Source organism: Eptatretus burgeri, chromosome 4 (assembly GCF_056783735.1).
Source record: "Eptatretus burgeri isolate ZD-2024b chromosome 4, Ebu_testis_v1, whole genome shotgun sequence".
NCBI lineage: Eukaryota > Metazoa > Chordata > Myxini > Myxiniformes > Myxinidae > Eptatretus > Eptatretus burgeri.
The window spans coordinates 123,644,588-123,672,511 of NC_140964.1; the positions used below are offsets into that span (position 1 = coordinate 123,644,588).

At 44.0% G+C, this 27,924-nt stretch overlaps 1 protein-coding gene and 1 long non-coding RNA gene across 6 annotated transcripts in view; both read right to left on the reverse strand.

The window, feature by feature from the left end:
* The window catches only part of LOC147029028 (uncharacterized), a 74,316-nt gene extending 71,267 nt beyond the window's left edge, over positions 1-3,049 (reverse strand). Inside the window, exon 1 of the long non-coding RNA XR_015056774.1 lies at positions 2,753-3,049. This is a non-coding gene — a long non-coding RNA (uncharacterized LOC147029028). The remainder of the gene's footprint in view (positions 1-2,752) is intronic.
* A 993-nt stretch (positions 3,050-4,042) lies between these two features.
* Positions 4,043-27,924, reverse strand: part of LOC147029029 (tyrosine-protein phosphatase non-receptor type 11-like) — a 136,345-nt gene continuing 112,463 nt past the window's right edge. For all 5 annotated transcript variants that reach the window (XM_085876155.1, XM_085876148.1, XM_085876149.1 and 2 more), the window contains one exon: positions 4,043-5,934. In XM_085876155.1, the coding sequence (XP_085732281.1) occupies positions 5,929-5,934 (6 nt within the window). In that variant the 3' untranslated portion in view covers positions 4,043-5,928. The remainder of the gene's footprint in view (positions 5,935-27,924) is intronic.

Genomic DNA, 27,924 nt, shown 5'->3' on the forward strand with positions numbered 1-27,924 from the left:
ATCTGATTCTGGACCTTAACCAAAACTGAATCAGCTTGTTCTTGTCACCGAATCAACTCTTCCACCTAATTTTGTCACAAGTCGTCCACAACTTTTACAGACAACATGTTAAACATAGATTTTTTTACCCCATCTCTCAATGGTGAAGAATCACCTGAAAAATTCTTCAATCTGGATCTGGATTCAGATCTTCACCAAAATCGAATCAATTAGTCCGTGTCACATACCCAACCTGTCCACCAAGTTTCATCAGAATAGGTCCTCAATGTTTTTTTTAAAATTAAATAATTATTGTATCCAGATCTGGATTCGGATCTTCACCAAAATGTAGCGTTGCCATCCTTGGCTGGTCACCAACACAAACAAACAAAATTCAATTCGATTGCTTGAAAACTGTGGCCAAAAATCGTATGAAATCAGACAAACAAACACACATACAAACAGACACACAAATGCTACAGACCAACATACTTGGCAAAATTTTTTTTTTTTTGCCAATTAACAAACACTAGTCTGTGAATTATTGTGAGGTGAAGGGAAGAAAGGGCAAAGTGATTGTGAATTTAACGTTTCATCTTTATTTACTTTGACATTGTTCTTAACAAACAGGAACAGGAACAATGCAGACATGATAGGCTAAATGACCTTCTCATATGCCAAAGTTCCCTGTGTATATTTGTGTAACATTATTAAGAACAGGAAGAAATGGGGAGGGGAGGATGGGGGGGGTGGTGGATTTGGGGTTGGAAGGGGAATTGAGTATTTGGGGTTTTGGGGCAGTTGAGAACTTAAAGAAAGGCGGAGGGGATGATAGAGTTGGCTTGGGAGAGTGAGGGAAGAGAGGGGACAGAGGGGACAGAGTTGGGATGGAGGGGTTTGAGGATTTGAAGAAAGGGTGGGGGGTGGGCACAGAGTTTGGGTGTGGTGGGAGGGGGCTGGTTAGGGACCTGAAGTCACATTTTTGGGTCTTCGGTGACTTTTGGGTCTTTTGCGTGTTAAGGATCCTCAGGGTCTTAGAGGGTCTTTGAAGGTCCAAGGGCTCTCAGCAGTCTTAGGGGTCGAAAGATATATTCCAAAAATACGTAAATAATAGACATATAGTCACACGGCGGGACGGAAGGACGGAGGGACGGAGGGACAGAAGGAAGGAAGAAGGACGGACTCACGCCGAGACCTAGCTTTTTTCATATATTGATTAAAAAGTTGAAAACATTCAATAATCATTCAACAGATGTGAGATAATTATACAACAGTGCAGAGCAGATTGTTGACAATGAGGGCTTCTGACAAAACAATGGTATTGCACCTTCTTCATTTGTGAATTTAACAATCGCACTAGAGCGTTTGTATCCGAGTTAGACTGTTTAGACGGTTTGTATCTGAGTTCTCACTTGAGGGGTGTGGACCTGGTGTGAGTTTCTCAACCGCATTTGGGATGATTCATGGCGTCTAGAGGGGAGTAAATTATGATGACGGTTCTAAAGGAGCCATTTCGCAAAGTGGGTGAGGATGTCATGCCTGGTGTTGGCTTAATGGTTAGGGTGGTTGGCTTGGGATCCTGGGATCCTGAGTTCAAATCCCCCTCGGGTGTTGAATTAACACCAGGTGGGGTTGACTCTGCCTGCCATCCTTCCGAGGTCGGCAAAATGAGTCCCAGCTTGCTGGTATCCTGTGTCGGAGCGGTGACTTGTCCAGGATTGCACCCAATAGCCAAAGGGACTGCTTCGGCAGCACCAACGCTCTGCACAGAGTATGGTCCCAATGGAGGAAGTGAGGATGTCGGTTCTCTTCGCAGCAAAGAAGGGGACAGCAGAAGCCAGATGTAGATCGATGTCGTGATGCCGCTCGTGAAAAGCGATCGTATGAACAGCTCTTCGCTGAACTCTCTCAATGCTAGCCCATTGCTGCATTGTTAGGCTAGCACTCCATACAGGGGCACTGAATTCCAAAATGGGGCAGGTGTATGTCGTGCAAATGAACACCAAATCAGCGGTAGTGACTCCATTTCATCACAATAATTAAGGCAAAGCAACATCTTGGTTGTGCGACAATCACTGGAATGCTTTGGTGGAATAACATAGTGAATATCATCCAGAACTCTTTACAAAAACCTGGACCATTAGTAAATTTGACACATCCATCTGTTGTATTTGAGATATGTAGACAACAGATGGCTGTGTTAAATCCATCGAGTGTGCGTTCATGCCATTCAATGTTTGTCTGGGATAAATAGACAGATTGGTCAAACATTAGGGGGGGGGGAGAGAGACAGAGACAGAGACAGAGACAGAGATGAGATGTGTTGGGTTGAAGGTGCATGCAACAAATTAAAAGATCAAAACCAGGTTATAAATGGGAAGCTTTGATCTCATCAGAATATACATCACTATAGTTTAAGGAGATTTTCCGACACTGGTAAAGAGAGAGACCTTAGTCTTGCAGTGAACCTGAAATAATCTGGCTTTTGGGTTTTAGGGACCTTGTGCTGGTCAGGTATTGATGGAGGAAGGGGGGGGGGTGGCAGGGTGGGGAGAAAATATAATCGAGACGTTAATGTTTTTGAAAGGAGGTACAAACTTTTAAGCAGCTTTTACTATATTGTTTGCAAAAGGGTCATTTACCTCTTTATCTTATCCGCATGCAAACAATCACACACAGGTTTCTCGTTAGCCCCCACTATAGTTACCTATCGGCTGTGCTCATCACAAGCTGTCACTGATGCATGTGCATCCACAATACCCACAACACCCACCGGTAATGCTGACCCTTGCGAGTGATTCTCGTGGTCCCCACTCCATGCTGTACAGTCAAAACTGTTGTGCAAACAAGTGGTTGCAGTTGTTCATTGTTGTTCGTTCAGTGAGCGCCTTTATCCTCCCAGAACCTTTCGCTTCGATCATTAGGTACAAGGCCTTGCAACCCCAACTACACTATCCCTCGAGGAAAGGACATTGAAAGTTGGTGCTTATCATTAACATTGCCATGTACGAACAGATCGTTCCATGAGTGGTTTGTTCTGGTCCATCAACACTCCTGCACTTGTGTCACCGGCGCCTCCTCGAAAGAAATCTCTTCCCTAACGACGATTCAAAACAAACCTGTCGCTAAGCGCAGTTTACATTCCTGGTTCCTATTGGTGGTTGTGAAGCAACGACGCAGTATTGACGAATGAGAAGATTTCCCGCCCCCCCCCCCCCCCCGCAGTATAATTTTCACCACGTGCTTTAAAAAACAGACTTCATAGGCGGATCGGCATGTTTTGTGCCATTTAGAACTTGCATAACTTCTGGCATGTCATGTCAATGAAGCTCGATGCTTAAAGTGCAGGAAATTTGAGAGACACATGTAAAAATTCCGATATTAATTTATGGGTTTGAATAGCCACAGGCCAAAAGCATTTGGAATACCTTCCCACCACGATTAAAAGCTGTATTTGGAAGGATATTGCAAAAGTCATATATATATATATATATATATATATATATATATATATATATATATATATATATATATATATATATATATATATATATATATTTTGTCAAAGTAAAATTGGGCCTTTTGGGAAAACAAAAGGCCCAAGATGAAATGTGAGTCGCAGAATTACAACCATTCAATCCATGCACAATCATCAATGTGCCATATTCGGGTTATATGCTGGGCGGTTTTCAGTTGCCTTCACGGTAGTAGGTCAAGGCAGCAATTTTGTAACTTATTCAGGGTACCGTCAATATCTCGCCTACTCTTCGCAAAAGACTTCGTGGGATATTTATGTTCCACCGACAAGAGATGACCAGTGCTAGTGGATGGGTCCTCAGACTTTACGGCATTGCTATGGACGGCGCACACATTGGTGAATCGCCCTGCCTGTGAAGTGCAAGGATGAGAGTTTATTTCTGGGTCAAGATCCAACCCCAGGAAACACAGCTCCCAGGCACGTGCACAACCTCAAGGCCATCTTGCCAGCCAGCACAACTCGTGTATAAAAGGGACAAATTACACTCTTTCAGTGTTCATCATAAGAAACAAAAGGACGAAGAGATAGAAGAAGAAAAAAAACATTTATTAATTTTTTTTGCATCTATAAACACTGCTATTTTTGAATAAAGAGTGCAACATAAGTAGAATAAAGTAATATTCCCAGTTTGTTGGCATAAAGCTTTGAAAAGGGCTTCACGTACATTCGGTTAATACACTTACTTTATGGACATTAAAACTTCTGAGGAACGTCGACATATTCACTGCACTTCCGTTAAGGCCGCCGGATCAGTTCAATGCATAGATCTCAAAAAAAAACAAAAAACAAAAACAACCAAGATAATGAAGTAAAACAGACAAAGAAAACTGTGAGCTCGGATTTGCTTGAACGCTTCTCGACCGTTGTGCAGCAATTGAATAACTGATCCAGTGATTATATCGAATGAAGTTACAGAAAGCACCAAAACAAACAATTCTACCATACAACTAGCATCGTGCAAACATCAAAGCTCGTTTTTTCGTTTTTATGTCGGAGCAACGCATTGTAAAATTGCTGCTCGAGCTCAACAATTCAGCCGACCATTGAATCAAAGCAGGGCAAAGGATGTTTCCTTTGTTTCGCTTTTACGAACGCACTCCGGCCTTCACCATTCCACACATTCAATTCCATCACAAAATGCAACAGTGCCGGTCCTCGCCATTCCGTTACACCGCTTGGACTTACAAGGTGTGAACTCAGTTTGTTTCAAAATCAGGCTTAGAAAAGTTTATGCCAACACAATGCAACGTTTCTCATGAAAATATGTCAACTCTCTCTCCCCCGACCCCCAGAATCCCCACCCCATGATAAAAGATATGCTGTTATAAACTAACAATCGCCTTCTCCTCTTGAGACATCAGAACATCAGGTTTCTTGTCAGCTCATCTTATATTCTTATATCACAAATTGTGCATTTGAATATGTTAAACTAAATACATACAACTAAAGCCTCGTACATATAATCTCTTATATTAACACTGCGGTTTTGTGTTACGTAACAGAACACTGCCCCCACAATTGCGAGCTTCAATATGAGACTATTGAATAAAATGTTTGCCGACCCTATCTATAGCTGCATTAGTGCCAAAATAGCTTCAAATGTGCTGGTTTGCTGGCATAATGTGCAAAACTTTACTTCTGCATTCACAACAGTTGGTTAGTCGATTTCCTGCGTGAAAAAAGGTCAATGCAAACCTTTTCAATGAAAGGGCATTGATGATGTAACGAGAAGAAGGAAACAGGTAAGTTTGATGTAAACAATCTTAGGGCAAGCAGGGTTTCCAAAGAGACGAAGATTGTCAAACTTCTACGAAACCTTTTCAACCAATGAGGCCTTGCAGTGGCTTGTCAGTTACGCACCCATTGTTAAACCGCATCTTTGGACACCGCATAACAAGGACTGTATTTTGGAATTCGAACTGCTGGCAAAACAGCTGTTGTGCCAATCCATCCAAGTCCACAACAGGGCATTGCATCCAAATCGCTCTCAAACAGTGCACATGCAAATAATAATAATAATAATAATAATAATAATAATAATAACAATAATAAAAAAAATAATAATGAAATGTAACCTGCCAAATTTTTACAGCGATTTCAGTGGCAAGTATCGAAGGTGAAAAATGCTACAGTTTATCGGGAGTTCATGCCATGGTTACAAGATGATAAACAAATGCCCTAAGAAGTGCGTTATACTGGTTGCTCACTTGAGGCACTTTAGTCCAAAATGAGAAACCTGCTGTGAGTGTGATGCTCAGAGGACAAAAAAATTGGCCGTAGTTAGTTGTCGAAACGATCTGCACCACCACTTATCCCTGGAACCAGACCCTTTCAATTGGCCATCGTGGCAGGTGTGAGTTGCAGAAAAGATCAAATTCTTCGTATTAAACATGCGCCCACCAAGGCAGCGATCATCCCTGCAATGATCAGAAACAAACGAAGGACAATAATCACACAGAGCACGACAAAGCTCGGCCAGAAACTGCATCAAAATAATAATCGAAAGAGTAGTGAATCTTTTCCATCATCACAGTCTCACAGATTACAGACATGCCAGGAGGAATAAAAATATAGAGGCAATACCCCTGGGTGCTCACCTGGTAGCAGCTGGATAAGATAACCAGGGAACCACTGGTAGGCATGGATGACCCATAAAATATGTAATGGAGAAGAAAGTAAATACCTTTGGATTTATTTTTTATGCCGTGAACAAACTTTGATACAACACGGGCGATAAAGTTTGCGGTCAAGTTTCATCAAAATTGTGTGTGTGGTTTCAGAGAAGAAAGCAAATACATATTTTGGTGGGCAACCCCCCCCCCCATAGAACCTCTTAGACCCCAATTTTTTTTTATGTCGTGAACAAACTTTAGCACATCACCGGTGATGAGGGTGGTGGTCAAGTTTCATGGGAATTGTGTGTGTAGTTTCTGAGAAGAAAGGAAATACATATTTGGGGGCAACCCCCCATAGACCTCCTTCGGGCCCGATTTTTTTTAATGCCACGAAGAAACTTTGGTACATACACGGTGATGAACATTGTGATAAAGTTTCATCAAAGCCGCATGTGTAGTTTCAGAGAAGAAGTTGCAAGTATTTGTGGACGGACGACGCACCATCCCATAAAGCTCCCCGGAACTACGTTCCAGACCACGCAAAAATATTAAAACAAACCAGACCACGTGACTGAAGACATCATAAATTAAATTCTTCACTCATGTTGGGTTGTACATCAGATATATGAAGTTTCAGATTTTTTTGCATCCGCATTTCAGGTCAACCACTTATGGCTGGAATACCACTTCACCAATGACGTCATCATCACAAACCTATATTGTATACCCAATGGTGAGTTGATGGCAAATGCGAAGTTTCAACTTTTTTTGCTGAGCACTTTCAGCGAAGTAGATGCCCAAGTATTTTTTCTCCTTTAATCCAACATGTCTGCCATATCATGTGACCTGTGACATCAGAGATATCAACTTAATATTCTCCATAGAGAGTCCATCTTATGTTAAGGCCCTGTCACACCTTGACGATTTAGCCAGCATCTGGAAAAGTATCAACATTGATCTAAAACGCTGACGTACGCTGAACTATTGTTGTTTTTTTCAGTTTTGGGTGTATAATAACGTGTTGGATGTATGCATAACGTATTAGTAACGTACACAGAACATTTCGATAACTTATACCAACAAATGCTTAGCATGTTGTCGGCGTTCAGAACTTATGCCCAATGATAATCTAACTTATGCATAGCGCACGGCAGCGTATCGCCGACGATCACGTGGCGTAGCCTATTAAAAGGCTGCCGCTCGACGATTCAAATCATAACCGCACTAGACATCGAAGTGTCAACATCACAGTCATGCCGAAGAAAACTTCGAATAATGCTGCAAAGAAGTCTCCTGGCCGTGGCCGTGGACGCGGACGCAAGGAGGATCCATCATCACCCACACTCTCCCCATCACGCTCACCTACTACTACTGACATGGACCTACTACTACTACTACTACATACTACTACTACTACTACTACTACTACTACTGACATGCTCACCTACTACTACTACTGATACTACTGACATGGACATCTACTCAACATGGAGTCTGGAACACTGATGGGTTCCTCCTGTGAACCTCATTTTTATATGCCAATTCCCCTTAACGCTGCCAATACGCCATTATACGGTAGCTGTAAGTTAGAAACACGTTCAGTAAGTTATGTGGTCGTCCGGAAGACGTCAAATACATCTACATACGTCAATATGCGTTTGAGATACGTTACACATAGATTCTAAGCATGTTACTCATAGGTTAGAAATAAGTTTCGGGTACGCTAGACATAACCTCGACGTATTTCGACTTATGAGTAACTTACAAGTAACGTGTGTCGACGTGTGCCAATGATCGCATAATGTGCCGACAACTTATGGCCAGCATATGCGGAACGTTTGAGTCGTACGCCGAGCACGTCGAGAAATTTTGAGCATGCCTAAAATTTGTCGACGAGCTCGGCGTACTACGACGTATGCCAGCGTGCTTCAGCGTGCTCTTAACGTATACAAAACTTACCCATAACGTAATCGACGTGTGCCAGCGTATTCGCCAAATCTTTCATACGTCAGCATACGCTGGCTAAAACATCAAGGTGTGACAGGGCCTTTAAAAGTTTCACATCAATCAGAGAAATGGTTGCAGAGAAAAATATTTTTAAAGCAAAAAAATTATACACATGGACACACACACAGATACAGATACATCGACAGACAGACAGACAGACAGACAGACAGACAGACAGACAGACAGACAGGGACGTTGTAAGAGTATCGCATCTCCTTAGGGGTGAAGCTAACAAATAATTATGGACCAACAATTTCCATTCTGTACACCAGACGAAATGTTGACCTCCCCCCTCCGGCACATACGTAATTGGTAGATCGGCATTAAATACAGTGTCTTCAGAAAGTATTCACACCATTTGACGCTTCAGCTTTTCGTTTTTGACTAATTTGTAAAATTTTCTCGAAATAGGTTTCTACTTTGTCATTATGGGGTATTTTGTGCCGATCGGTGAGAAAAAAATTGAAATTGAATCGGTTTTAAATTCAGGCTGGAACATAAAATGCAATAAAGGTTGATGGGGGGGGGAGGGGAGGGGGGATACATTCTGAATGCACTGCACGTAAGAAAATACATAAGAGAGATCAAAATTAAAATTACACATGAGAATATTCAACTTCCAATCAGGGAAGATTTACTCTTCAATTGAAGATTGACAGAAATATGCACACAGGGAAAGAATCCAACTCTCAGATCTGGAGTGAGAGTCTCCCTCCCCCTGTACTTGGACAGTCGGAACTTCAGTTTATTATCCCCTGCCAACCAACGAAGTTGGCGGGGGATATAGAAATGGGTTCCGTCCATCCGTCCGTCACATTTCGTTTCCAGAGCTTAACTACAAATCCCCTCAAGATATATTTACGAAATTTGGTACACATATCAAGCAAGTGGTGAACTGGTGCCTTTTGATATTTTCTCATTGATATGTAACATGGTTTGGCAGCCATGTTGGATTCAAGAAAAATATTAAATAATGTTTTCTCTGGAATCACATAACCTAACGAAGCGAAAATTTGCAACTATCATCTTCCATCATGTCTGCATACATAGTAAAAATTATAACGTCACAAGTCACATGGTTTGGCGGCCATCTTGGATAGAAAAACACACCTCATCCGATTAACATGAAACTTCACACACGTATTCCACTGGAGGATTGGAGGCAGAATATACATTTATGATGTCATACATATGATGTCATGAGGCAGAATATACATACAGAATATACATTTTCGGTCACATGGTTCATCAGCCATCTTGGATTGAAAATTAATACATTTTTAAAATCTTCTCCAGAACGGCTGGTCAGATTGAGGCAACATTTCACATACACTTTCCCCAAGACATCCTTTCAGAAGTTTGTTAAGTTCCAATTGATTGGTCACATGGTTTGGCAGCCATATTGAATTTACCCTAAAACCTTCAAACATCTTCCTCTCCAGAACGGCTGGTCAGATCAAGGGGAAACTTCACATACATATTGCACACGCTTACGGAATATAAGTTTGTTAATCCTCATTTACTATGGCGGGGGATATCGAAGACTTTGTCTTCAACGGATGCTAGTTAATATTGCCATGAATGTTGCTCTAAACTACAAGACTTCATAAATGAATATACTACCATTATCTGTTAAACGAGATTTTCTGGATGCTGGATGCTTGTTTACTGCACTTGTATGGGGGAAAATAAGAAAGCAGTAGAGAACAGTGAACAAGGCAAGGAATGGTATGGAAGTGGAGTTGTATGGAAAGGTTGAAGATGATCTGCAAAAAAAAAAAAATTCTCGAGAAATGGAGGAGAAAAAAGACTTGAAGAGAGGAATGGTGATCAAGGATGGAGATGAGAATTTAAATGCAGAGAGGGAGGCAGTTCTGAAGGTATGTGAAGGCTACTTCGAAAGGTTGCTGAACCTGAAAGGAAACAATGATGAGTTGGAGCGAATGAGATGTGTCGAGGGGAAAACGGATGTAGTGGAGTTTACAGATACAGAGGTGTGGACAGCGTTGAAGAGGATGAAGAAGAGGGGAGCACCAGACATTGATGAAGTATGTGTGGAAATGCTAAGTGTGGCAGCAGAGATTGGAGTCAGTTGGTGAACAGGCTATTGAACATATATGAGAGAAGGTAATACTGCAGAGAAGTAGAGGACTGGTCGAATTATACCAATATGGAAGAGGGAGAGGTACAAGATCCAGGAAGTGCCAAGGCATCATGCTTCTAAGTCATTTTATGGAGCTGCTGGAGAGTATTCTGGATGGGAAGATATGGAAGAGTGTGGATCAGAACAAAGGACAGGTGTTTAGAGAGAGAAGAGGGATGACGAATGGGAGTTTCTGCTGAAACAGTTAGTAGAAAAGAGCTTGGAGATGCAAGGGGAGATGGCACGAGGATCTGCGGACCTCGAGAATGCTTACAACAATGTCCCAAGAGAGATGGACATGGTGTCACTGAGATAGATGCAGAAGTTAGAATGGTGGAAGGCATGTGTGAGTGAACGAATGGAAGGGTAGTTGGTTGGGATGTTGGAGGAGGAGTGATCCAGGTTCACATCGATTTGAGGCAAGAAAGCTGATTAAGGTTTATTATGGTGATGGAGACGATCGGAAAGAGAGTCAGCATGAAAGACATCCTCAGGAGGATACGAAATATAGACGACCTGGCGATAGTAGTGAAAAGCAAGTAGGAGATGCAAGAAACACTGTTGGAGTGGAAGAAGGTTCTTGAGATGCATGGACTGAGGCTGAGCTTGGAGAAGATGGAGGTGATGTGAGTTGGTCAGCAGATGGAGTAAGTGAATATCAGGTGAGAGGGGAAGGAGATGGATTTAGTAAATAATTATATACAATGATAATGAAATCTAAGGCACCATCAGATTCAATCACAGACGGGGGAGGGGAAGGATACAAGCAACTGGGCAAGGCCCGAGCTCTGCAGTGAGTTGAACAGGCGACGAGGCAGGAGCCGAAACACACAGGCAGGACGACGAAGGCAAAAAATGAACAGGGCAAGGCAGGAATGACGAAGCAGGGCCACGGCAAGAGGAGGAACAGAAGGCAAGCGCACAAGAAAGAAGGCAGTCAGGCACCACAGACAGAGCAACCGTTTCTCCTCAAGGTCATCCACCAACTCTCTTGGAGCAATCCCAATTCTAGTGTCCCTCTCACGAGATTCCCAAAACTCTGCCCTCTCAGGGGCGACAAAAACTCCACCTTTCTCTGGAGGCGATCCAAGCTCTGTCCCTCTCTCTCCCTCTTCACTTGGGCCTCACCTCAGCTGCTCACTCGGGAGGATATTCCAAGAGGTTGTACGTACGATTCCTTACCTTAAACCCAAACTGTTTATTACAATGCACCACCCTCCGTACGGTGCACATTTAAACAGACAATTCTTAAGTTACGTTTCCATACTTAATCACCTCGAGATGGGCGAACTATCCGTACGGACCATAATGCTCTATACATTTCCATCTGTTCCAAGGTAATATCTCTCCCACCCCCCTCCCTCCAAACCGAACACTATAGTACAGTACTAAACGTCTTCACCCATACAAAGGGAATTCCTAGGAAGGGAATTTTTATCCGTTAAATGCCAACACTTTGCACGCCAACAACAATGGTTAATATCGACCAGTGGTCCCCAACCTTTTGATCCCACGGGCCGTATTCACTACTCCCAAGGATGTTGGGAGCCAGAAAAAAATTGATGCATTTTATTGAGAAACTTGATACTGAGAAAGTTGATACTGATACTACTTGATACTGAGCTTTTCAGGTCACGGCACCGGCCAGCAGTGGCATCGTGTAAACCCCTTTAAAATTGCTCCATGGAAATGTGTTTTGATTGGAAAGTCCTCGCGGGCCGCCGTGTGGAGCTCCGCGGGCCGCAGGTTGGGGACCAATGCTATAGACTGCTCTCATTGAGAGAAAGAGACAATGCTCCAAATGTCCAAATCATCCTCCTCCCATGCACTTGCACATACAAATCACAGCATATTTTATGCTCTTTCCACCTGTATTTTTTTCATGCACATTGTGCCTTCCTCCTCAACATTATTGGTCAGAGCATTGTTATTCTCCAGCAATTTCCTGACTACAGATCAACCTCAAGTGGTTACGTACACATACCCACAAGCCTGGTGTTAGCTAAACGGTTAAGGTGGCTGGCTTAAGATCTTGAGGTCTTGAGTTTGAGCCCCTGTCGTGGTTGAAATGACAACAAGCGAGTTGACTCAGCCTGTCACCCTTCCCAGGTTGGCAAAATGATTACAAGCTAACTGGGAACAGGGGCACTGCAAAAGCAGCACAGCTGAGCTTTAAGTAATATGATGCAACAGCAGCCACAGGCTGCATACGAAACAACATGCACCCACACATGCACACAAGCCACCCCCCTCCAATGCAACTCATACGTATGTTTAACTCAGTTTATACAATTGCCAATACAGCACCACTCCAGATGAATTGATATGCTATTAGTGACAAGCATCCATCGCTATCTCCACCACCGAAGGTGGAGGAGGTTCTGTTTTCACCCCTTTATGTCTGTTTGTCTGTTTGTGTGCAGGATATCTCAAAAAGTTGCGGACGGATCCGGATGAAATTTTGTTGACAGGGTCAGTGTCTGACAACGATGAACTGATTAGATTTTGCTGAAGATCCGGATCCGGCTACCGGAATTTTTTAAGTGACTCTTCACCATTGAGAGATAGGGCCAAAAATGATATATAGCACGATATCTCAAAAAGTTGTGGACGGATTTGGATGAAACTTGGTGGACACGTTGGACGTTGGGTGTGTGGCAAGGAAGAAAGGATTCGATTTTGGTGAAGATCTGAACTTGGATCTGGATACGAGAATTATTTAATTTGTAAAGTGATACTTCACCATTGAAAGATAGGGCCAAAAACGATATCGCACTATATAGCATGATATCTCAAAAATGTAATGGGTGCAATATGTTCTCATGGATCAGGCATTACGTGGCAGAGGTATGCGCTCTTCCGAGTGCCCTTCTGGTTTATTTATATAAACGAGGTGACATGAAAATGAGCCAAGACATTGCTGTGCAGTTGTGGCAGTTTGAGTACTGTTTTTTTGTATCCAATGTCGAGGCTCGTATAAAAGCTAACACACAGAACGTATAACAAAGGGAGCAGGAGACAAGATGTGTGAGAGAGGGAAGCAAAAACAGTGTGGAACAGAGACATTAGTTGATTTGTGGAAGTGAGAGGGATGGGGCAGGGAACATGGGGTAAATAAGATGGATACTAGAGGGACTTTCAAGAAGGAAAACAGGGAATTTGAAGGAGGTGGGTTTGAGGTCGATTAATGGGGGTAGAAAAGATCATGGTTTTGGATGGGGAGGGAGATAAAAGATGGCGGCAAACAGCTGTTTTGAAGACCTGGAGGGAAGAGTGGGATTGGAGAGAGTGTGGGAGTTTGTTCCATAGGCGGGAAAAAAAGAGGAATGAAAGAGTGAAGGTGAGAAGAGATTCGTGATTTTGGTAGTTTCACCAGAAGGGGGTTGATGGCGGACCTTGAGCGCCCTGCAGATATATGGGTGGGACAGATTACAGAAAAGGCAGGGGTGGCTCGGCCAGAGAGGACATGGCAGAAGACAGAAAGACCACCAACCTGCCTGTGGTGAGAGAGTGAGAGGCCCAAAGACTCAGCCTCATCACGGGAGATACCAGGTCAAGGTCAGGTATGGGAGCAGGCGCCAGAGCAGCGCGTCGCTACGTCCACTTTCTGCCAGTACTCCAGGGGCCCCCGTCTGGCCATCCCCCAGGCAGATGCCTGGCCCATCCCCATCTCCTTGAGATGCTGATCAACCTGCTGCAACCGCGAGGCACATGGTCAGCCCATTGGCCTCCTCCACTCAGGAGACTCCCTCGCTGAGAGAATCTGGTGAGCAGGATCAGCATCAGGAAAATGAACCACATGTCCATACAGCTGCAGCTGACACTCACGGACTATGCATGTAACAAATCTCATTTGAGTCTCTCTCAGCAACCGCTCGTTGGACACAAAGTCCGACCAGTGATAGCCAAGGATTCTCCGAAGAGACCTGATGCCAAAGGAATTAAGTCTCCATCTCAGTTCCTTGGTCAGAGACCAGAGTCCAAGTCTCGCATCCATAGAGCAAGACTGGAAGCACCAAGGACCTGAAGACTCGGACTTTCATCCTCCCGCACAGGTACTGGCAGTGCCACACCCCATTATCCAGTGAATTCATGACTCCCCAGGCCCGACCCAGACGTCTATTGACCTCTGACTCACAGCCAGCAGAGACATGAATATCACTGCCAAGGTAAGTGAATATCTCCATGACCTCAACATGCTCACCACAAACAGGCACAGACAGGACAGCAGCATCCAAGATGTCATTGAAAGCCTGGATCTTAGTTTTGACCCAGGAAACCCGTAATTCCAGTGGCTCCAACTCCTCATTCAACACCTCGAGGGCCCCCAAAAGGATATCTAAAGTGTCCGCAAAGATGACTGCATCATCTGCGAAATGAAGGTCAGAGATCTTGACATTCCAAAACGATGCACCACAGCTTGATCTCTCTGGCCACCAAGTGTGGGGGCCAGTACACACCCCTGACGAACTCCAGTAAAAACTGGAAATAAGTCAGAGATGGTACCACCACATTTCACAGCACTCTCAGTACCAGAGTAGAGTTCAGACATCAGATCGATCAGTGTTGGTGGCACCCCAGGAAGACCTAGAATCCTCCAGAGCGCATTCTGATTCAAGAGTAGGCGAGTTGGTTAAACGCTTTACAGAGATCAACATAGGCTGCAAGCAGCCCCTGCTGAAACTCTCATCTGCGTTCGGTGAAGACCCGAAGAGCAAGGATACGGTCAATCGTTGACCTCTTTGGTGTAAAGCCTGACTGCTCTGGAACGCTCGGGCTCAAGCAGATGGTGGCGAACCCAATCAAGAATTATCCGATTCCAATGATCCAATGATCCAATTGGGAAATACCAATGATCCAAAATGCTTTGGTTTCCACAGCATGAAACTGAGAAAGGTGTGAGGTGGGGGCACCAGCCCATGTGGAGAGCAGTACTCTATTAGGCTGCTAATGAAGGCGTTGTATGTCGTCAGGAGCTCAAGTGTGCCTCGGAACGACTTTGCATGATGGAGGATGCCCAGACGGCGACTAGCTTTGGAGGCCAGCTTGAAAATGTGGCTTTACCAGGAAAGATCATGGCAGATAGTGAGACCCAAAAGCTTGAATAAAAGGACTTCTTCCAGAGGGTTGTTGAGAAAGTGGATGGGGGGGTTTTCAAAACGGTCCTTTCGAAGAGACATAGTGAGAGTGTGAGATTTGTCAGGATAGAAAGACATATTCCAAGTGTTAGACCAGCTTGTGATTACCTTCGCATTCTGCGAAAGGTTATGTTTTGGTCGGCGTGTATTTATTTATTTATTTATTTATTTGTAATCTTGTGATTCGTATAACTCAAAAAGTATTAAACCGAATTGCATGGAATTTGGTGGGATGATTGGTTATTAGCCAGGAAGCATTCGATTAGATTTTGGGATCGTTCGGGTCAAAGGTCAAGGTCAAGGTCACGAAAAGGTCAAAATCGTCTTTTTACGATAACACGGTCAATTTTTATTCAATTTGCATGCAACTAACGCCAAAATGTTCAGAATTCAACGCCTCATCTTGTGATATGCAATATGACACAATGACGCCCATACTCTTGTTACCGGTTAGGGGTCAAAGGTCAGGGGGGGTCACGACCTTGAAAAATATGGGGTTTTTGTCATAACGCGGTCAATTCTTGTCCGCTTTACATGAACCCAGCACCAAAATGTTCAGAATTTAATGCCCAATCTTGTGACACAATGACGTCATAACACATGTCACCGGTTGGGGTAAAATGTCAGGGGGAGGGTCACTCCCTTGAAAAATATGCGGCTTTCGGCATAACTCAGTCAATTCTAATTCGATTTGCATGAAACCAGCATCAAACGAGATTACCTTCTCTTGTTGAAACGTTGTATTCACCGAGCTTGCAAGTGAAGACTGGCCAAAACGATGTGAGTTGATTGTTGTTTAGTCCGTAGCCCCCGAAAGTCGGGGGGGGGTCATGACATTATAGATATGTGGTTTGTGTCATAAGACCATTCATATGAAACCAGTTCCTCACACTCATACCAAGAACAAAAAAGTAGTGGCGGCGAAGGTATGCGCTCTATGAGTGCCCGTTCTAGTTTTATCTGTGTCTGCAGAGAGTGAAGAGGCTGCTGTTTTCCGATCTGAGGGATGACAGATAGCATGGCAGAGGGTGGAGTCACCAGCAAAGAGATAAAGAGGATTTTCCAGAGTGAGAGAGATCGTTAATGAAAACCAAAAAAAGAACAGGGCCTAGAACACTGCCTTGAGGAACTCCAGCCTGGACAGGAAGAGGGGATGAGAGAATTCCATTAAGGGCCACACGTTGGCTGTGACAGTCGAGGAAGTCTGTGATCCATGAGTGGAGATGTCCTTGGATATCAAAGGAATAGAGTTTTGTGAGGAGGGCAGGGTGTCACACCGCATCGAAGGCACGCGATATGTCTTGGGAGATGGCTCTGATCTCATGTCTGTCATTGAGGATTTCCATCCAATGTTTGGAGAGCAGAAGCAGCATTTCCAGGGTGGAGTGACCTGGTCTGAATCCAAATAGTTGATCGGAAATCAAGCCATTGGAGAAGAGGAAGGATTTGATGTCGGAAGCGATGATGGCTTCCATGACCTTGCTGATGATTGAGAGCAGGTTGATTGGTCTGTAGTTGTGGGGATCTGTTTTTGCACATTTTTTTATGCAGAGCGGTCATGTTTGCTGATTTACAGGCAGATGGCAGATGACATTGAGTAAAAGAGAGGGTGAATAGAACAGAGAGAGGGTGAGCAAGAGCAGCAGAGCAGGTTTATCGGACACGAGGGCTGATGACATCTGGACCGGTTGCAGAATCTGAGTCGAGGTTTGACAGCAAGCTCTCCACCTTGTCAGGATAAAAGGACACAGAGTCCAGGATCAGCTGGGTGTGACTGGGTAAGGTGGCTACAGAAAGCAATGGATTTTGGACACAAGATTTCGAAGCAAACACAGAGTTTTGGCATCCAGCCTTTTCACATGCAGTGTCACTTGTGTGGCCATTTGAGGTCAGGGAGGGGTTGGAGAGGGGAACATATACAAGAAACAGACTTTACTTAACTCGATCTCAGGATGAGTTGATGTCGGAAAAAAGTGTAAATGGGAAACTAGTCTCAAAGTTTGCTGGCTGCTTGAAGTCCCTGCCAGTTGGCCTGAGTGAAATGCGAGACTCATCGGCACTGAGTGGTTTCTCCAATAATGGTCAGAGAGATGTCTACTTTAACAAGAATATGGTTAGATGAAGCAATTGGAGCAGCAAAAAGAACAGCAGACATTTTCTGGGAAATTGGTCAAAATGAAATCCAGAAGGGATGGAGTACCATTGGCTGAGAACCGGGTCGGGAAGTTGACAGATTGTGTCAATCCCAATGAGTCGCAGAAATCCTCTGCTGAAGTGCCATGGCAGTTGAGAGAGGTACCCACACTGAGTCAACTGGTATGATGACAATTGAAGTCACCACAAATGAGGAAGAGAGAGTTTGGATGAGAAGATAGAAGTTGGTCCATATTTTCTGCGAGCGAGACGTAAATTGAGTCATCACTGTATGGTGGATGGCACACACATATAAATAAGAGGTGGGAGCAGAGGGGAAGCCAGAGCCAGAGGTATTCCTGGGGGTATGGAGGAGTGAGGGCGGTGCACACAGAGTGGGGAATGGAGTTTTTGATAAAGAGTGCAATTCTGCCGCCAGGGCGAGGCTCAGGTCTATCATACTGGAGGAGGGAATAACCAGGGAGAGAAACTAAGGAGTCAGAGATGTCTTGAAGGAGGAGAGTTTCTGTTAAGCAGATTATGTCTGGTTTGTCAGTGGCAACCTGTATGGAGAGATCAGTCAGGTTAGAGCGAAGGTCTCGGATGTTTGAGCCCACACTGTTAAGGAAGAGGGAGGGGAGGTGACTTTGGGTGCAGGGGAGGGGAGAAGATGGGTAGGGTAGGACGAGGAAGGTGAGGTGGAGGTAGTGAGAGTTGTTGACAGTGTGTAGGAGATTGCAGAAGAGCTCGAGGAGAGGGTTGGATGGAGAGGAGGACAAAGGGCCAGGTGGTGAAGGGATTAGTCACAGTGGAGACTAATAAGAGAGGAGGCAAAGGGAAGTAGGAGATTGGAGGAGGTGGGGGAATGACTTGAAGAGAGATGGTTGGGGAAGGAGGAAGATTTGTGGTTATGAGGGGGGTAGCTTTGAGAAGGGGGGGGTGGGTGGAGACTTGAAGGGGAGGAGTGAGGAGGGAGAATTGAGGGAGAATGGTCAAGGGGGAGAATTGAGGGAAAAGGGTCAGGGGGAGATTTTGAAAAGGGTGAGGGGAAAGCTTGGAGGGGGAAGAGAGAGAAATTTGCTTTGAAGAGGGAGAAGGTGTCTGGTTTGAGAGGGAGGAGTGAGAGGGAAGCTTTGAGGTAGAGGGGAGGAGGAAGGAAAGAGAAGTGGGGAGAGGGGAAGGATGAGACTTGGTCATGGGTATGGTGAGGAAGGGAGCGGGCAGCGGGAGGCACAAAATTTGAGGGGTTGGGAAGATGGGGAGGTGTGATGAGATTTGTAGGGATGGGAAGATGGGAGGCAGCTTTGAGAAGGGGGAGTGATGGGGGAGATTAGAAAAGGAGGTGTGAGGGGAGAGATTTGAAGGGGAAGGGTGAGAGGGTAGAATTGAGGGAGAAAGGTGTGGGGGGAGCTTTTGAGAGAGGTGAGGAGGAAACTTGGGGGAGGGGAAGAGAGTAATGTTTTCCTTGAAGAGGGAGGAGGCGGCTGATTTGAGATGGCGGGATGGGATGAGAGGGAAGCTTTGAGAGAGAGCGGAGATGATGAGAGCAGGCACAGTCATGGGAGAGGAGGAAGAAGGGAGGGGTGGGGAGATGGGAAGGATGAGAATGGGTGGAAGTATTGCAAAGCTGGAAATGGGCAGGGGGGGGAACAAAATTTGGGCGGTTGGGAAGAGAAGGAAGGATGAGACTGGGTGGAGGTATTGTAAAGCTGGGAGTGGGCAGGGGGAGGAACAAAATTTGGGGGTTGGGAAGAGAGGAGATGTGATGAGAAGAAAGAGAGAGCATGTTTGAGATATTGAGGAGTGTGCTGAATGAGAGAGTGAGATACTTGTTTGGTTGGAACGGAGTCCACAGATGTTTGAAAACCATACAGTTTGGGGATAACAGAGGGGGAGCTGTTATTAAAGCAGAGGGCAATGGAGGGGAGCAAAGAGAGTAGGTAGGATGGGGGAGGGGGCAAGATTGGTGGAGTAAGTAGGGGTATATCAGGGGAGGAGTTAGGAGGAGGTAGATTTAAGGAGGTGGGATGAATTTGCACTGAAGTTGGAAAAACATAACGATTGGAAGACAAACATGTATTAAACCAGAGAGTTGGTGTCAAAACCACCCAATGCTCGCCTGTTTATACATTTATTGTTTTTAAAAGACTAGTCTAATAATATTTTTTATAAAGCATTGCAGTGAAGTCTGATCCAAATAATTTTAAAGCAATATATGTATTTGTATATTTTAATCAGTAAAAAATAGTGTGGTAGATAAAAACATTAGATAGCAAATAACTTGCACCAAAAACGTTAACATTTTCACGCTCACGCTCACGCTCACGCTGGGGGCATCGTTATAGCTCTCTGTTCTTCAAACAGGTGAGCTATAAACTGAAGGTGATGAGGAGAAAATCCAACAAACAGATCGTGCACACTGACTGGAAGAAAGGGAGGCTTCAAACAAACCCGATATGAAAAGACGATGAATACTCACCAATTAGCACAAGTTTTAACACAAGACCGAATTAGAAACACACAATAAACACAGAGATAACAAAATAACAGTAAAAACGCGACAACAACGACCGGAAAACTTATCCTTGAGAAAGTTGGCAGAGACCCTGAACAACAACCGCCATAGTCACTCAAGAACTGGAACCGGAAGCAGTTTTGGATAAAAATGGCATTTTTAGATCCACTTGATCTTTGAAAATCAGGAATGGTGTACAATCGCAAATACAGGAGAGACAGTCATTGACCACCAATGATGAAGATTCAAAATACTTAGCTCCAGAAACTTCCACAAGCCACACTTCAACAGCACTCACTCCTCCGGCATGTCACAATGTGACCTGACTGCAGCTATAACTCTCCTGCAGTCTTCTTGATTGAGCGCATTTATTCTTGCATCCTCCAGAGACAGGCCTACAGGTGTTGATTTGTCGGTTTGTTGTGTTCTTCCAACACATATGAGGTCTCCTTCAGTCTGATGGTGGTAGAGTCATGAGGGAGATAGATGCATCACATTCAGGATGGTGGCAGAGATGTTCACAACATCGTGTGCTGCTGCGTTTGAGCTTGGGGAGTAACTGCTGAAATCTATATGTCCGGGTTCTTCCCGACATCTTTGTTCTTTGTTCCTTTCACTTCTTTCTAATTTTTTCACAATTCTCTTTATTCATTCTAATTATTGCTTTTCTTCTCTTTCACCTCTTTTACTATATTCCTGTCTTTCATCATTTATCTCTCAAAGGAGAAGTGAATTGTTGCAGAAGTTTTTCTGTCGGGTTCACTTGGCTGCGCCTGGATAGGTTTGAGGGTTGTGGAGTAACAGCTGAAACCCGAATCCTATCCAAGTTCCACCTGATGACTCCATCTTTGCTCATTACTTCTTCGGGTTCCTTCTTGGTCTTCCATTTCATTAACTGCACTCAATCGGTCAGATCACCTAAGTTGGTGTACTCAGCTCTGTCTCACGTCAGCAATAGTGATGGGATCTTGCCTCCTCGTGCAAACGACTCTTCAAACAGCTTTCACATCAAAAGCATTAATGCAGGCATTCATGGTGCCAGTTCTAGCCTAAGTTTCAGAGCCATAGGTGAAGATAGGGGTTATGAGTGTACTGTATAGCCAGAGTTTTGCGTAATGGTTGATGGGGATTTTCCAAATGTTGGAGAGTGATCCCATGAAAGATTGAGCAAAGGCAGCTCTTCTTCTGAGCTCAGGCATAGAGCCACCTGATAAGGAGATTCAAGAACCAAGATACTCACTCAGTAACTCATCATCGATTGAGTGCTCCAGGGTGAGATGCGGGTTGAGCAACATATTAGTAGGTCGAGGACTTGCCTGTCAAAAATCTATGGAACTCTTCATTCATTTCAACAGCCATTTCTGTCAGGATACAAATTCATCTGCCTGGCTTCCAATGCCTGCACAGGCATACTATGCTTGTGGTGCTGGGACATTAATTGTAGATGTATGAAGGAGGGCACATCAAGGTGCTCCTGATGTTACCCAGTGTTGGCTGGAGGATATTCTTCCAGAAGGCCAGTGCTAATTAAATGTTAGATGTTGTAGTATTTGTGAGTAAGCTTTAGTAAATGCCTGTACATTTGTGAGTCAGCATAAGTAAATGCCTGTAAATGAACGATTAAAATTGACAGTTACATGTTATAAGTTTTGTTTAGCATAGATCAGTAAATCATAATATAAACTGCTTGATGCAATGAGCTAATTTTGACTATATATCACAGTATTGTATTCTTATTCTTATTCTTCTTCATGCGTATTGCAGCTTAGCTGCCGCAGTAGCTATCATTTCCTGGAAGCGCAACTGTATCGCTGATGCAGTGCCCCTCTTCCAGGACACACTGGTACTCATTTTGCAGACCTCAGAAGGATGACAGGCTGAGTCACCCCCCTGGTGTATTAATTCAGCAGCCAACAGGGCTTGAACTTAAGATCCGAGGATCCGCAGCTACCACCCGAACCACTGAGCCAACATCAGCCAAGCTAGTATTGTATTGTAAACTGTCTGGTGAGATTCATGAAGATGTTGGAACGTTCTCAGATGAAACTTCCAGCATGAACAAGAACCACAGTTACTGGAAGGCATGAGATCGTTCTGTGATACTACATAAACCTTTGAGAGGGAGGTGATGAGATGTGTGTTTCGATCATCCTCATGCTCAATTTAACTCTGATGGGCAAACGAGGTGTTAATGTCCAGAGTAGTTGTTAACACATGGACCTGATCATAATCAGGTTGATTAAAACTCATTAAGCTTGAGTATCGGAAAATAATTCCAATCCTAGAGGGCCAGCACATGAGAGAGGACAACATGACGTGACAGGACTCGATCGTCCGACAGCCCTGGTGGACGAGGTGAACACAAGTGAGTTGAGCCAGCAGAACAGGGATACTGGGCAGAAACAATCCAAAGCAGGAATTGGAGTTGGACACTGTATGTAATGGTGAACTTCCTCATTTGATTTTGTATCTGTTTATTTCAATACAACTTTCAAAAACGTTATGCTGTTGATGTGATCACTGCAACGTCATTCGGAAGTCACAGACCCCAACTGACAAAGATCCATTCGAGTGGTAGCCGACCGGTACGATCGTTCATCCTCCTGAAGTGAAAACCTTGGATTACAGTCCTTGGAGAACGGGCTGGGTTAGGCACCACAAACAACATACATACACCAAAGGGAAGGAAACCCCAAGGTGCATATACCCCCCAACAGTCAGAGCTCGGTTAACCTGGTTTCTCACGGAGCCAGTTTCCAGTTTGAACCATCGAGAGGTGGGGTTGGCTGGCATTTCCACGCAATTAGCCTGGTTACTAATTTTCACTCTTCACTAATGGTGGCTCACTGACTCCAACACTGTTGGCAGCAATGCCGGGCAAGGGACACACCTTGCAGACCAACAGACCAGGCAAGAGACACACTTGATATTGAGTATTTTTTTTTTTTAAACAACATTCAAAAACTCTCTCTGCTTGTAACTTTTCTGTCCTACATTCACCTGTGGTGCATGATCCTGCTGTCAGGAAGTACCCTCCATCCTGTCATTTTGCTTTTTTACATGATAGTCATGTGGAAATGCACCAATAAATGAGTCATGATGAGCATGGTTCACATGGTACATCTCATGAACACAGAGATGAGATGTGATGAGGGAAGTGGCATGAATTCCCCAAAGTATGCATTTCAAATCGATTTATTAAAATGCAAAATCCAGGCTCAGGGAAGAATGAGGTGGCAGAAGGCAAAAAGACAATGCACTGTCATCCATCCATCCATTGGGACCATACTCAGTGCAGAGCATTGGTGGCCGAAGCAGTCTCCTTGGCTATTGGGCACAATCCTGGACAGGTCGCCACTCCGACACAGGATACCAGCATGCTGGTACATATTTTGCCGACCTCGGAAGGATGACAGGCAGAGTCAACCCCACCTGGTATTAATTCAATAGCCAAGTGGGATTTTAACTCAGGATCCTAGGATCCAACCACCCTAACCATTAAGCCAACCCCAGGCATATATACTGTCAGTGTGGCAATAAACAAGGGAATTAACTTGAAATAAAAGAGAGAGAGAGAAAGGAGGAGAGGAAGCCATAACTGGCAAGTGGGTTGGGTTAGGGAGGAATTTAGCAGGGTCGAAACCATTGCATGGTAGAGATGGGGGGTGAGGGGGGGGAGGGGTTGACATGAGATGGTGATGTACTGCCACTCGGTGCAAGATTGCAGTTGGCGTACTGCCACGGATGGGGGATGACATGAGATGGTGGTGTAATGCCACATTGAAGCCCTGAGGGACATTTTCGCTGCAGCTTTTTGTGTGTAACACATGATATGCATGGAGTGGGCCTGTTTGCTTAAGAGCTAACGTTTTTTGGGGTTTTTTTGCAACTATTTTTGCCCTTTTCAAACCATTTTCACCTGCCAGATGGTCATGTGCACTCTATTTATCTGCCATATTAAGTTCTACGTTGCAGTTACGTTCAGCTTGAGAGCATGAATGATAGCTGTGCAGAAGAAGTTGTAACAATAAATCCAGGACAGGCAATGGGACACCATTTTCCTGATTTCCAACGCAATCAGAGTGACACCGTTGGTGAATTGACAACATGAATGTGCATGACAATGAAATATGGATGAGATGGGTAGCAAAAGGTAACAACGATATTGGCAGAAGGAAGAACTGGTCTTGCTTCGTGAAGGCTCGTGTTGATCAGGTATATTGACAGGTAGCACAATGGATGGCATTAATAGAACATTGATAGAGGTATGCTAACCACCATGGGAAGCAAGGAGAAACTGACAATTTGGCTGTTAACCCTTCAACAGAGAGAAAAGAAGAGCATTGACGCTCTTTTCTGACAAAGGGTTGACACTCGAAATATCAGAAAAACATTGTTGATTCCATCCAATGACATCACAAAGCAGTGCTGCACCTAATCATCACTCTTGGATTGTGTGGTGATGTAATGACCTCATTCAATGACTCAGCCAAGTTGTAAGAGTTTAAAATATATTTTTGCTAAAGCAACACTTGCTATTTTATGAATTGGACTCAAAATGTTGGCCTTCTTTTAACTGATCCATATAGTTGCTGAAAAACAATATGCAGCCAAATCAGACCATGCACCCAACCCTTAATACGCTATAATCTGAACTTTTGGTATGGGCAGTGCATTTCCACGAAGGAATTGCAGATGTCAGGGACCTCACCTGGCTATCATCAATCTATATTTATTAATTGATGTTCCAGTTGGTATAATGTTGAGATCTTCACCTTTTTTTGTCCGATATCAGTCGGGTTGCGTGCAGTGACACCTTGCTCACTCACCGCTTTATAGTCAAGCAGGTGAACAGGTCCATTGCTGTGATAACCCAGTGACGTCAAATGGTCTATACTCTATAATAATGACAGTTGTTCAGGAAGACCATTTGCTGGTTTGCAATAGCCCACTGTTGATCGTTGAAAGCTCAGCCTGAATGACGTGTCACTATCATACACAATGTCACGACATGTTGAAGCTGTTGTGGTGCTGTTTTTTTTTTCTTTTCTGCCAAGTGTGCTGGGCAAGGTGTGCTAAGCTTTCCATTATTCAATTTTCCACCGAAAACGTTGTAAAAGGGGTGTTGGGGGGGGGCAGGCAAGATTAAAATATTTTCAAAATCTGAGAAAAGGAAGGGCAAAGGGGAGGATAGGGGAGAAAAGAACTATCAGAACTAGGACAAAGAAGGAGAAAAAGAAAAGAGGTTTGGTTAAAATTAGAGTGAGGAAGGACAGTCAAGAAAAAGGGGGGGGAGAGGAAGAAGCCACTTTACATATGCAACATGTCGGTTGCCCTTTATGCAGCATCCCTGAACAGTTTGCAATGAATTTTGGGATATTTAACCTCATCCCCAACCAAACACTACAATTCTTCCCGAAAGGGCACTTTGATGATCACCAACCATCTTTGTTTCAATACACATTGGTAAAACTTGACATTTCTGGAGGACAGCAGTTTAGCAAATGGGAGGCACCATGTACGTGAAAAGTTGGAAGAAGGTAGAGCATGTGACATACACCCACAGGTGTAGGGGAGTTGGATCGATGCCACGAGTTTGGACCATAAATTGACCAGGCCGCCATTAATGAATACATGTGACATTTGTGACAACAAATGGTCACGTCAATGCTCTGTAGACTTGTACAAAATTTGCAATGATTGGCATGTAGACCTCACTACCTCCGCCACTGAAGGTGGGCGGAGTAAATGTTTTCACCACTGTCTGTTTGTCTGATTGTCTGTCGATTTGTCTGTGAACAGGCTATCTTAAGAAGTTATGAACGGATTCGGATGAAACTTGGTGGATAGATCGGGCGTGTGCCAAAGAAGAAGCAATTCCATTTTGGTGAAGATCTGTTCCAGATATGAGCATTTAAAAAAAAAAAATCATCGTGATTGTTCACCATTTGCCTTGTGTTGGGTGTTGGGCTTGGGATCCTAGGGTCCTGAGTTCAAATCCCGCTGTGCAGTTGAATTAATACAAGGTGGGGTTGACAGTCTGTCATTTTTCCGAAGTCGGCAAAATGAGTACCAGTTTGCTGGGGTGATTGAGTCATTCAAGTATCCTGCGTCGGAGTGGCGACCCATCTAGGATTGTGCCCAATAGCCCAGAAGACTGCTTCGGCAGCACCAATGCTCTGTACAGAGTATGGTCCCGATGGATTTGGATTTGGATTTGAATTCGTTCACCATTGAGAGATGGGACCAAAAACGAGACATAGCATGACATAGACCACAACAAAAAGTTATGGACAAGTTCTTACAAAACTTGGTGGATGAGTTGGATAGGTGACAGAACAAGCCAATTTGGTTTTGGTTCAGGTCCGGATCCAGATCCAGCTTATTCGTGGGATACACAACGTAAACTTGTTCAGCCTGGTGGAGTTATACGCTCTATCCACTGCTGTTCGAGTTTAAAATGAAGTATTGCAACGTCCGAGGACAGCAAGACGATCATATTTTGATACATTGGATTCAGATGTGAAAGTGGAATATAAATGCGAGAGTGATTGATATCCTTTTTAGCAGAGTCTCACGTAGCGAGCGCTGCTCATAGAAAGTTCGGTGTTGTTCTTCTTCTTGCTCTTCTTCTTCTTCTTCTTCTTCTTCTTCTTCTTGTGAAGACAAAACCTTGATATTCGGACTCGGCTCTTTTATTTACACGATCCGGATCTCCTTAAATACTAAACACCTGTACACATCCTCACATTGAGGGTGCCTTTTGAGAGCGTCTATCATGAACTTTTAAATATATTCAGACATTTGCTTTAAAGTTTAGAAAAGTTCATGTTACTATTTAAATATTATTCCATTTAATATATAGTAATTTCGTAAATACATTATTTATTTCGTAAATACACTATATTTCGTAAATACGTAAATACACTATGACGGGTCTCGCTATTGGCTTAATCAAGGCACGTGACGAAATATCGGAAGTTGTTTTTTTTTGTTTGTTTTTTTTAGCCGACAAAACCTTTTGGATGCTGCTCTTAGACACATTTGTCCTTGTTATCTGACAAATGAAGTTCATGGTAGATGAGCTTCTTTTTTCTCTCTCCATCTGTTGCCACTATTCACAGAGAAAGCACAATGTTTGTGAGGATTTTCTTTCTCGATTGGCCCTTTGTCGAGTGACAACATCGGTGCGGACAGTCGTCATATCTTACAGTCCAAGGCCTGTACCCTATACCAGCTTTTTGGCCATTCCTGAAAATGAAAGTGTGTCCAATTCACATCCATTAAAAGATCACCGATAGTTCTTGAATATTTTCAACTTCTCATCACATTTCCCTGGACCTTCGAAAGATGCATGGGAATTGAGAGAGAACTTGTCCTTCCGTATCATTGTGCCAGTTACAGAATGGGGACAATGAAAGCCTTGGTTCGGTCGTTGTAAACTGTGCCGCATTATCCCACAGAGAACGATTGGATAAGGTGCTGTGAAGAAAATGTATCTAGCCCAATATAGGGGGTTTCACACGGCATTGTCTCAGCTTGGGACGCGGACACTGCAAGCAAATGTTCAGCATGGCGTGTGCATGCTCCATGTGCGTTTCTGTCCTCATGAAGACCTCCCCCTCAGAGAGTTCAATTCACAGGGCACACTTGGCAACGTGGGGTGAACACTGCAGTCTTGATGTCTCAAGCAAGACAGTTGTATGCAAGTCACTATTGCCACGTTCTACGTTTCTGTGCTTGCCTTTTTTTCATGACAGTCCACTGGTAATGAATGTAATGTGCAACTCCAACGACCTTCTCAAGGCCTTTTTACTATTCCTGCTCATCGGCCATCTAACCATCACTGGTGATAA